The 11,156-nt window shown below is 35.8% G+C and overlaps 3 protein-coding genes across 3 annotated transcripts in view; all 3 read left to right on the top strand.

Annotated features, from left to right (window-relative positions):
• Window positions 1–5,308, top strand: part of LOC132191769 (insulin-degrading enzyme-like 1, peroxisomal) — a 38,061-nt gene extending 32,753 nt beyond the window's left edge. The window contains 8 exon segments of the mRNA XM_059606860.1: window positions 661–765; window positions 1,847–2,048; window positions 2,156–2,364; window positions 2,885–3,009; window positions 3,099–3,150; window positions 3,227–3,313; window positions 4,303–4,425; window positions 4,759–5,308. Coding sequence (XP_059462843.1) covers window positions 661–765; window positions 1,847–2,048; window positions 2,156–2,364; window positions 2,885–3,009; window positions 3,099–3,150; window positions 3,227–3,313; window positions 4,303–4,425; window positions 4,759–5,007 — 1,152 coding nt within the window. The 3' untranslated portion in view covers window positions 5,008–5,308.
• A 526-nt stretch (window positions 5,309–5,834) lies between these two features.
• LOC132191454 (uncharacterized) lies at window positions 5,835–7,778 on the top strand. The gene is made up of 6 exons (XM_059606471.1): window positions 5,835–6,017; window positions 6,153–6,246; window positions 6,332–6,637; window positions 6,742–6,852; window positions 6,947–7,558; window positions 7,690–7,778. The coding sequence occupies exons 1-5, from the start codon at window positions 6,001–6,003 to the stop codon at window positions 7,334–7,336; spliced, it is 918 nt and encodes a 305-aa protein (XP_059462454.1). The 5' UTR covers window positions 5,835–6,000; the 3' UTR covers window positions 7,337–7,558; window positions 7,690–7,778.
• Window positions 7,684–8,684, top strand: LOC132191768 (insulin-degrading enzyme-like 1, peroxisomal). Its single transcript, XM_059606859.1, has 2 exons — window positions 7,684–7,812; window positions 8,146–8,684. The coding sequence occupies exons 1-2, from the start codon at window positions 7,684–7,686 to the stop codon at window positions 8,392–8,394; spliced, it is 378 nt and encodes a 125-aa protein (XP_059462842.1). The 3' UTR covers window positions 8,395–8,684.
• Window positions 8,685–11,156: the final 2,472 nt, after the last annotated feature.

The following is an 11,156-nucleotide window of genomic DNA, read 5'->3' as shown; positions in this document are numbered from 1 at the left end:
GACAAATCATCGAATAAAAGTGGGGAATTTTAACTGGTAGACTTTCAGTCTTTTGGAAGTTTGGTCATCTACTTTGAACAAATTTGAAGTTTAATGTAGTAAAGGAACGGGGATCATTACGTTCAGGGATGAACTAGAGTGAAGCACAATCTGGAAAAAGGGTCCAAAAAGGGTGGGCATCTGGTGGTACCAACTGCCATAGGTCATAGAGGTTTAAAACTGTGTTCTTCAATGACAAGAACTTTTTAACCATTGTTGCGGTACAACACTGGTTATGGTGAAGTAATATAAATGATACTATTGGATTGGTCTGGTGAATTATGTCTGACGGAGGTAAATTAATGAACTGGACTTATGAGCTTGAGACAAATTTCCTCATTTTCAATCTTTTCAAATTGAACTTCGATATATATATTCATTTTTAATTTTTTTTTTCTGTGCCTAACTTTGTTGTGTTAGACAAGCTGGTAATTGCATTATGTTCATGATTGGGAGCTAAAGTTTGTCAAACTGAAAATTTTTATGCAAACCATTTTTTAGTTGTAGTTTCTTTCTCATTTCTTCCCCCTTCTCGCTGTCGCTCTCTGTCCACTCTCCCCCCTAAAATCCTGTGATAGAATGAATCCCCGTTTGTTCTAATTGTTTGGTTTTCTTCTTAAGGTGACTCTGGTTGGTTACAATCACAAACTGAGGAATTTATTGGAAGCTGTAGTGGAAAAAATTGCAAGTTTCAAAGTAAAACCTGACAGGTTTTCCGTGATAAAGGTAATTCTCATTTTGCCTGAAAGATCTCAACTTTTTACCTTGTTCAAATATTGCTATGGTTTTGCTTCTGCAAGCACTCTGAGTATACAAATGAATCACCTTTCTGACTGATGTTTCAAGAATTGGTTGTGTTATTCCTAGCTTGTGCTGTAATTGATCATGTGTTGTTTTCCCGTAGGATGTGGGCTTTGTTATGTTGAACTGTTATTGGTCACATGGTTTTCCCGTGACAAAGAGGCTTGGCCCATGGATTCTTTTTTTCTTCTTTTTCCCTCCTTTACTTGATTATTTTATGCACATTGTTGCACATGCATAAAACTTTTCATCTTTACAGTCAAAACATAGCAGTAAATTTTGCTGGGGATCAGCTTAAGAATCAATCATTTGGATTTGTTGCAGCATATTGATGTATGAATGGAAATTTATTCTCCAAGCAATATACCTGGTTTCAGCATTAATCTTTATTTTTGTATCTTTATGCCTCTGTTTTTTCTACTTTAGATGTTTTCCATATTTTCACAGCTGTTCATTTGAATTTCTTCCACCCGTACCTCATTGTGGCTTTCATTCTTGGGTGTAACCTTTATGTGCAACTGTTTTCACTTTTCACACTGCATGAGATATTAACAGACGATGATTGTAGTTTAATGCACATATCACACCAGTTATGTCAAAGTTCTGATGGCAGACTTTTGAAAAACAACACAACTATATTAATGGTACTGATATGTGAAGTTTATTTGCATATCTAAAATGCGCTCAGTTCCATATGTATTTCTCCATGACTTCCCCCCCCATCAAAAAATTCCATGCCTGGTTCCCTAGATATATTTTATTGGCTTATTCATGAAGCAATGTTCGTCAAGAGGCATTTCTTCCCCCACTTGAGGGCCCTTACTGGTCCTTTTTCTTGATTTTTTGTATTCTTTATCTTGTTAGCTCTAAACATTTTTCTTCCGTAGTTTCTCTTATTTAAAAGAGTTCATGCACTGAAGATATAATTTGGGGATTCCATCAAATATCTCATGCAGTGCATTGTCAAAAGCATATTGGTATCATATCTGATTTTTTTATTTATCAGGAAATGGTGATGAAGGAGTACCAAAATTTCAAGTTCCAACAACCCTATCAGCAGGCTATGTACTATTGCTCTTTAATACTGCAAGACCGCACATGGCCTTGGATGGAAGAACTTGAGGTTCTTCCTCATCTTGAAGCTGAAGATCTTGCAAAATTTGCTCCAGTGATGCTCTCAAGGGCATTCCTTGAGTGTTACATAGCAGGTTCTTTTAAGTCTTTCAACTTTTTGTTCAGATTTTTGGTGAATATCAGCCATTCTTGTTTGGATTTTAATTTCATTTCATGACTACTCTTTTATTTTTTTTTCCAGGAAACATTGAAACCAGTGAAGCAGAATCGATGATCCAGCATATTGAAGATGTTTTCTTTCATGGTCCAAACTCTGTATGCCAGCCTTTATTCCCATCCCAACATGTGACAAATAGAGTTGTTAAACTGGAAAGGGGCATGAGTTACTTCTACCCTGTGGAAGGCCTTAATCCAAATGATGAGAATTCTGCCCTTGTCCACTATATTCAGGTAATTTTACATTGTTCTTAAAAGATGCTATGGTCCAATTAAATGCTTGAATATTTGGTCAATTAATTTTCATTCTGTTTGAGTTTCTCACAAACTTTATGACTGGGGAAAGTTAGCAGTTAACTTTTTCGTATCAGATTATTCTCTCTTTATTTACTGTGGCAAGGTGAAAAATTCCTCATAATGCATCTATTAGATAATTGGGCAAAATATTTTAAGCTGCTATTTTCTCTACTAAATTTTAAGGTTTTTGTACACTATATGATTCCTAGAGAACTTCTAGTGAAAATTAGTAGTTACAATTCCATGTAATTTTTTAAGCTAACCACCACAAGCACAAGCATTGTACCACCTGAACTGATACAGTATTCTTTCAGGAAAGAAACATAAAATTCTCACTTCCATTTGTGCTTGATTTCTATAATTTATATTTTTATGACCTGTCCAGATACTTGGATCTGGATGAAATATCTCAGTGGTGGTTCTAATGCTGTTATGCTCCTGTTGAAAAATTGTCTAGGTTCACCGTGATGATTTTGTGCTGAATGTGAAGCTTCAGCTTTTTGCCCTCATTGCGAAGGAACCAACCTTCCACCAGCTTAGATCAGTTGAGCAGCTTGGGTACATTACTGTGCTCTTGCAGAGGTGTGTAAAACATGGTTGCCCTAATTATCACACCTTGCATGTAATATCTGCCCTTCTCTTTTATAATTTACAAGTTTTTCATAATATAGGAATGATTCTGGTGTCCGTGGAGTGCAGTTTATCATCCAGTCCACAGTGAAGGTATACATCATGACTTTTTTTTCTCTATACACTGTTGGCTTGTTGCCTAACCTTGTGTACTCTCTGCTGATAATAGGGTCCAGGAAATATTGATTCAAGAGTTGAGGCACTTCTCAAGACATTTGAGAGTAAACTTTATGAGATGACCAGTGATGAATTCAAGGTGAGAAAAAGTTTTACCACAAGTAATTTTTGTCTATACATGAGCTTTTTTCATGACCTGCATTGTCTAAGGTATTCACTAACATATTGTTTCTTTACTTAAAAGGGAAGCCAGTGTTTCCTGTATAGTTGGTAGACATGTAATAGCTTTTCTTTGGATGTCAACCTTCAATGCCTTAAAAGTGGAATGTAAAACAATGTGTGGGATTACATGCATCATTTTTAGGATAATAGTTTGTGCACTCATAATATGGAATCCGAGAAGAAGAATATATAGAAAAGTACTTTTGACATGCACATATGCAATTTATCATATTTGTCAAGGCATATCTATGTTTTGAGACGTTAGAACTAGAGGTGTCTAATACAAGAAAAAGGACTCTTGACATTTGTGGATGTCAAAATATACTTTGAATAGTTATTTGTAATTGCTACTTATTAGTGCGGTCAAGCCCATAGTGTGATATTTGTGAAGTTTTTGGGCTGAAATAATGTCAATGGAATTGTTTATATCCCATTCAGTAAATCACAATATTTTATACCATAAGCTAAAAACAGTTGGAATTTACTCACTGCCGGCCCCGGGTAGTTCAGCAATTCTTTTCTGATCCATGTTTCAAAATAATCATCAAATCAGATGGTTAGTCTGATGAGTATTACGGTTGCCTGCTTGTTACTAGAGTTTGGGCTATTAGGTCATGAGCAATCATGTAAAATATCAGCTTTCTTTTGTGTAATTAGATAAATTTATCTTTTAATTAGCATCAATTTCAAGGCTTGCCCATCATATTTGGCTTTGGGTGGAATATTGTGGATGGGGAGTTGGAGACATGGGATTGGTCTTAGGTTCAAAATTTTGTCTTACGTAAAATTTTCTAGAGCCTTGTTGATTAAATGGACCTTTAGCGATTTATGGTAGATGTGTCCTTACATTTTCAAGTGTTGATTTAATTTCACGGTAATTTATTCGCTAAACTGCGTGTCATGCAGAGCAATGTGAATGCATTAATCGATATGAAGCTTGAGAAGCACAAGAACTTAAGGGAAGAATCTGGATTTTTCTGGCGAGAGATTTATGATGGGACCCTCAAGTTTGAAAGGAGAGAATCTGAGGTATGAAATATCTTTTTTATCTGTGATCTTTTTTGCACATGCTTTAGAATAATTCTCCCCTAGTATTTTTGGAGACCTTTTCTTTTAGAAAAAGTAATAATAACAATAATAATGATAATAATAACAACCACAACAACAATAAAGTTTGGTAATAATTTCACAATAACATCAATTTCGGTGAAGAATATGAATTTGAATTGTGATTTACAACTCCTGATGTCAGTCATGGTAGCAGAAAGATACTCAAGGGACATGAGCTGATTACAGCATATATTTTTATTCCGAAGATTTACAAAATTAAGTAGTTGACTCTTTTGGATGATTTTGAAACAGGTTGCAGCATTAAGACGGATAGAAAAACAAGAATTGGTCGACTTTTTCAATGAATATATAAAAGTTGGGGCAGCCCAGAAGAGGACATTAAGTGTGGGAGTGTATGGAAACCGACATAGTTCGGAGTACACGGCAGATAAAAGTGAACCACAGCGCTACTCCATGCAAATAGGTGATATATTCAGTTTCAGAAGGTCACAGCCTCTTTATGGTTCATTCAGAGGCGTCGCTGGTCATGTGAAATTATAGAGAGTTGAGCTTTCACCACAGTTAGCAAAGAAACACAACTTCTGCCATCTCAGTAAGGCCGAAGTAGTGGAAGAATGTTGGAACAATTATTTTGAAAATCAATCGCAAAACATGGACAGGAAGGAGAAAAACGAAATCATAAAATATTTGCCATCTCGTTTTAACCAAATGAATTGCACTTATTCAAAGTTGCGGATAATTTGTATTTTGAGGATGTTTGTGATAGCAGAAAACAGAAAGCAGATGAAGAAAATTTTAACCAACTGGTTTGGTGAATGGAGAAAGTAAAAAAGCTTAAATAGCCTGTTTCTTAGTTGCATGTTCTTGGACTTTCTTTCCTCTTTCTTGGAAGATTGATATGAGAAAAAAAAAAAATTTTGAATAATAAGAATATTTTGATTAATTGGTGATTTTTGAACAAATATATGTATTTTGTAAAATAAATAAGTATTGTTACAATAATACTTGGACAAATTTAAATAAGAATAATAAGTAAATTTAAATTAGGACCCCTTGGTGATTGTTACAATAATAAGTATTGTAACAAATTTGATTGATATGAAAAAAAAAAAAAAAAAATTATTTTGTAGTGATTTTTTTAATTTAAATAATAATAAAAAATAATTAATGTAATCTAAAAAATAAAAATATTTTGATTAATTTTAAAAAAAAGTGTTAAGTTTTTGGGTCGAATCCGATTGCCAAACAAAGCCGAATAATCTTAAAATAGTATTAGCAATTAGTTGTAGTGATAAAAAGTATTAAAATCAAATTTAAATCGGGCAATTACAGCTGGCTCTGTGCACATCGTGCACTCTGACGAAGAGTGTGTTTTCACATCAACATACCATCAACCATTTCTCTTCTATTTGTTCAAATTTTAAGATGAGCGCCGCCACTTTTTAATTTTATTTTTGAGTCTCTTCTCAAGCACGCTTCAACTCAGCTACTGTGGCGCCCTTATTTATATTGCTCACAGAAACTTCCTTGCGCATGGCTCCCAAGACCAGGTGATCTACCAATCTGTACTTATTTTTCTATTTTTCTGCTGTCTTTGAAAATTTTTCGTTCCTGTTCTAAGCGTGGAATTGGATCATGCTTCTATTCTCAATATGTATATATACTCTAATTTCTTTGCATTGTAGATCGATGTACATGTTCCGGTCATCGGTGAAACAAAATCTTCCACGCAAACGGTCACCCACGAAGCAGTTGCCAAAACCATCAACCCACCGTAAGGTATGCTCCACCTCGGCCGACAATATATGTTTGAATTCAAATATATTTTGCATAATATTTAGGCTTCTTACTTCCAAATTAATAGATGGCCGACCTTGATGGGAAAATGTGGCACACCGACATAGAGAAAATGTTTATCGACATTATGATAGAACAAATAAACAAGGGCAAAACCCTGCCCTTTGGAAGAAGGATTTGGTCGGAAATCAGGGCTAAATTAAACGAGAGGGGAAACCGCAACTTCACGAGCAAGCAATGTAGAGAGAAATACCAGAGGATCCGACGCTCCTTCAATCATTTCACCAGGCTTATGAGGCAGAAGGGTTTCGCTTTTGACGCCGAGACCAATACCGTCATTGCCGATGAGGAAACCTGGCAGAATTACTTGCTGGTAAGTGGTAAAATGGTAATTCTATGTTTTCCTTTTTTTTTTTCCTTTTTTTTTTTTTTGTAATAATAGTAAAAAGGTAATAACATGGTTCTTTGTATTGATAGGCGGATAAAAATGCCAAAAAGTTTCGCAAAAAAGGTGTGGCCAATTACATGCTCCTAGCCCTTCTATTTAATAAGCCATCTGCCAACTCAAGTTGCGGAAGTAACTCAATGGTGATCTTTAATCTACAAAAATCTCTTCTCATCTTTCTGTTTGCTTTTGCTGCCTTTGTCTAATGTTTTTTGTTTTGTTAATGCCCTTTGATAGCGCCATGGCTATTTCCTGCGTTCATCAAAGAACCGACCTTCTCCTGCCCGGCCGAAGGCCCGTACAAAGAAGCCACCTTCGCCTGCCGGGTCGTCTCGAGGAAGCAATCGGCTGTCGAAAGTGTCCGGCGAATTTGAGGCAAAGAAAGAGCTCGCACGTGTTAAGTGTGACCACTACACTGGGCTTTCTTCGGTCTTCCATAGCACATGCACATCGCCTCATCCAACGGATCTGTGTATGAACCTCCTCAATGAGCTAATTCACGAGATCTCAATTGATACGTACTTTGAGGCAATACGGCTATGGGTGTTTGATGAGCAACTCCAATGGGCTTTCATAAGGATGTCCGCCCATGATAGGAGGTTGTGGTTATCGAAGTTGTTGCCTTAAAATATTGGGTGTTGTTCTTAAATGTCCCCTAATGTTATGGAAGGAGGAGGGTGCATCCAGCCGCCACACTTTCTCTTTCTCCGACGAGCCTGAAGACGAGTGCATGAGGACTCTAACCCGTCTTTCCAGGGAGCTTGGTATTTCTATAGAGGCTTGCCCAACAAATTTGGCTTTGGGTGGAATATTGTGGATGGGGAGTTGGAGACATGGGATTGGTCTTAGGTAAAATTTTCTAGAGCCTTGATGATTAAATGGACCTTTAGCGATTCAACTTTATGGTAGATGTGCCCTTACATTTTCAAGTGTTGATTTAATTTCACGGTAATTTATTCGCTAAACTGCGTGTCATGCAGAGCAATGTGACTGCATTAATCGATATGAAGCTCGAGAAGCACAAGAACTTAAGGGAAGAATCTGGATTTTTCTGGCGAGAGATTTATGATGGGACCCTCAAGTTTGAAAGGAGAGAATCTGAGGTATGAAATATCTTTTTTATCTGTGATCTTTTTTGCACATGCTTTAGAATAATTCTCCCCTAGTATTTTTGGAGACCTTTTCTTTTAGAAAAAGTAATAATAACAATAATAATGATAATAATAACAACCACAACAACAATAAAGTTTGGTAATAATTTCACAATAACATCAATTTCGGTGAAGAATATGAATTTGAATTGTGATTTACAACTCCTGATGTCAGTCATGGTAGCAGAAAGATACTCAAGGGACATGAGCTGATTACAGCATATATTTTTATTCCGAAGATTTACAAAATTAAGTAGTTGACTCTTTTGGATGATTTTGAAACAGGTTGCAGCATTAAGACGGATAGAAAAACAAGAATTGGTCGACTTTTTCAATGAATATATAAAAGTTGGAGCAGCCCAGAAGAGGACATTAAGTGTGGGAGTGTATGGAAACCGACATAGTTCGGAGTACACGGCAGATAAAAGTGAACCGCAGCGCTACTCCATGCAAATAGGTGATATATTCAGTTTCAGACGGTCACAGCCTCTTTATGGATCATTCAGAGGCGTCGCTGGTCACGTGAAATTATAGAGAGTTGAGCTTTCACCACAGTTAGCAAAGAAACACAACTTCTGCCATCTCAGTAGGCCGAAGTAGTGGAAGAATGTTTGGAACAATTATTTTGAAAATCAGTCGCAGGAAGGAGAAAAATGAAATCATAAAATATTTGCCATCTTGTTTTTAACCAAATGAATTGCACTTCTTCAAAGTTGTGGATAATTTGTATTTTGAGTATGTTTGTGATAGCAGAAAACAGAAAGCAGAAAGCAGATGAAGAAAATTTTAACCAACTGGTTTGGTGAATGGAGAAAGTAACGGCTTAAATAGCCTGTTTCTTAGTTGCATGTTCTTGGACTTTCTTTCCTCTTTCTTGGAAGATTGTTTTTGCATATGGGTCCCCTGTTTTTAGCTTGTCCCCGAGTGTATGCTTTAATTCTTTCAATTTATGTACTTCAATTTTATTTTTTTTTTAAAATAATAATAAATTAATAACCTGTAGCGGTTTTTCTATTTTGATAAGATTAAAACTTGCGAATAATTTCAATCCCTATTGTTTATAACTTATAGGGAAAATTACAGTTTATCCTTTCAAAGTTGACAGTATTTTTCAATTCGATTATTAAAGTTTCAATTTTTACAATTTACCCTCACAAAGTCTCAATTTTTTTTAATTCAATCAATATCATCTCAAAATTCTCATATTGCACTTGATTTTTTTTTTTTTAAAAAAAAAAAATTTTATGAAAACAAAAACAAATTTGGGAGTACAAAAATGACTAGATGGCCAAAGGAGTACAAATTTGGATAAAATTGGTCAAATTGCAAAAATTTGAAATTTTAGTATTCGAATTGAAAAACATTGTCAACTTTAAAGGGATAAACTGTAATTTTTCCTAACTTATAAGCATTTACAACGAGTTTCCAATTTTGTCTCCTGCTTGCAATAGTAATGCAGTTCATAAAATAATGCATAATCTATTTCAAATTTGCCTCCACCCTTAGCCAACATCTTGGATCCGCCACTGCAAATTTGCCTTCTTCACTACATCAATTCTTCTACATTTTCTAGAACTCTTTTTGAAACTAGAATGCTTATCAAAATTTTATCAACCCAGTAATTCACGATTTTGTGATTCTCTGGTCAAAATTCAAATATCCCATTTTCTTTAATCTTAAAATAGTATTAACAATTAGTTGTAGTGATAAAAAAAAAATATTAAAATCAAATTTAAATATCAGGCATATACATCTGGCTCTGTGCACTCTGACGAAGAGTGTGTTTTCACATCAACGTACCATCATGGCATCATCCAGCATTTCTCATCTATTTTTTTCAAATTTTAAGATGAGCGCGCCACTTTTTTTCTTATAGTCTCTTCTCAAGCACGTCTCAACTCAGCCTCAGTGTGTCCCTTATTTATTTATTGCTCAACGCCAAGGCCCCAAAACGTCACATGAACTTCCTTCCTGAGTACTCCTGTAACTTCAACCTTCCTGAGCATGGCTCCCAAACCACACTCGCAAGCCCAGGTGATCTACCAGTCTCTTCTTTTTTTCCTTTTTTTTGTGCTTTCCTTTAAGTTTTTTCATTCCTGTTCTAAGCGTGGAATTGGATCATGCTTCTGCTCGATCTCAATATGTATATATACTCTAATTTCTTTGCATTGTACAGAAATCAGGGAGAGCTAACTGCTAAATATATATGTTTGAATTCAAATATATTTCGCATAATATTTTGGATTCTTACTTCCCCCGTATGTATGCATCCATTGTTGTAAATTAATAGATGGCCGGCCTTGATGGTAAAATGTGGCACCCCGACATAGAAAAAATGTTTGTTCATATAATGATAGACCAAATAAACAAGGGCAAAACCTGCCCTTTGGAAGAAGCGCTTGGTCGGAAATCAGGGCTAAATTAAACGCGAGAGGGAACCGTAACTTCACGAGCAAGCAATGTAGAGAGAAATACCAGAGGATCCGACGCTCCTTCAATCATTTCACCAGGCTTATAACCCAAAAGGGTTTCATGTGGGACGCCAAGACCAATACCGTCATTGCTGAAGAGAAAACCTGGCAGAATTACTTGCTGGTAAATCGTTAATTGTATTTATTTATTATTATTATTTTCATAGTAAAAAGGTAAATAACATGGTTGTTTGTGTTGTTGTATTGATAGGTGGATAAAGATGCCAAAAAGTTTCGCAAAAAAGGTGTGGCCAATTACAAGCTCCTAGCGCTTCTATTTAATAAGCCATCTGCAAAGAGAGCTCAGGACTCACCCAACTCAAGTTGCGGAAGTAATTCAGCGACGTCGTCGGAGCTTGAGAGGGCTTTGTTTCGACTCATCCTTGGATTGTCAAAAGAGGATTTTTTCAGTGTAATGTTAATGCTGTTAAGGGTGGAAGATGCGAAAGCGAGGACGCTTATAAGAATTTTAGATACATGGCAAGCAGCCAGATCCCTTTAAATAGGAATAGGCCCACCCAAGCAGCAAGCCTACTTGGGCTGGGGAGCTCTGTTCAAGTGCTTGGTTTTTTTTGGTTATTATCAAAATATTATGATGTAAAAAGGTTGGGTTAGTGACTTTAGCATTTGTCTTATACATTGTGCCACTCTAAAGGTCTATGGTGTGGGAAAACACAGCATTATCAACACATAATATAATCTACAGTATCTCCTGTAAAAAACAACCAATATTTATTTTTAAGCAAAATCTGATCAAGGAAGGAGGCGGACAAGATGCTTTGTTATAACACACTCTCTCTCTCTCTCTCTCTTTGTACACTCAAA

The sequence above is a fragment of the Corylus avellana genome, chromosome ca9 (assembly GCF_901000735.1).
Source record: "Corylus avellana chromosome ca9, CavTom2PMs-1.0".
Classification (NCBI taxonomy): Eukaryota; Viridiplantae; Streptophyta; class Magnoliopsida; order Fagales; family Betulaceae; genus Corylus; species Corylus avellana.
The sequence above is the reverse complement of the archived record's forward strand: the minus strand, read 5'-3'. Positions and strand labels throughout refer to the sequence as shown.

Bases quoted from the DNA above. Each gene is read 5' to 3' on its own strand.
- LOC132191454 (XM_059606471.1), top strand. The intron at 6,247-6,331 runs GTATGCTCCACC...CCAAATTAATAG, and splicing joins AACCATCAACCCACCGTAAG to ATGGCCGACCTTGATGGGAA. The intron at 6,638-6,741 runs GTAAGTGGTAAA...TTGTATTGATAG, and splicing joins CCTGGCAGAATTACTTGCTG to GCGGATAAAAATGCCAAAAA.
- LOC132191768 (XM_059606859.1), top strand. From the start codon at position 7,684: ATGCAGAGCAATGTGACTGCATTAATCGATATGAAGCTCGAGAAGCAC. The intron at 7,813-8,145 runs GTATGAAATATC...ATTTTGAAACAG, and splicing joins TTGAAAGGAGAGAATCTGAG to GTTGCAGCATTAAGACGGAT.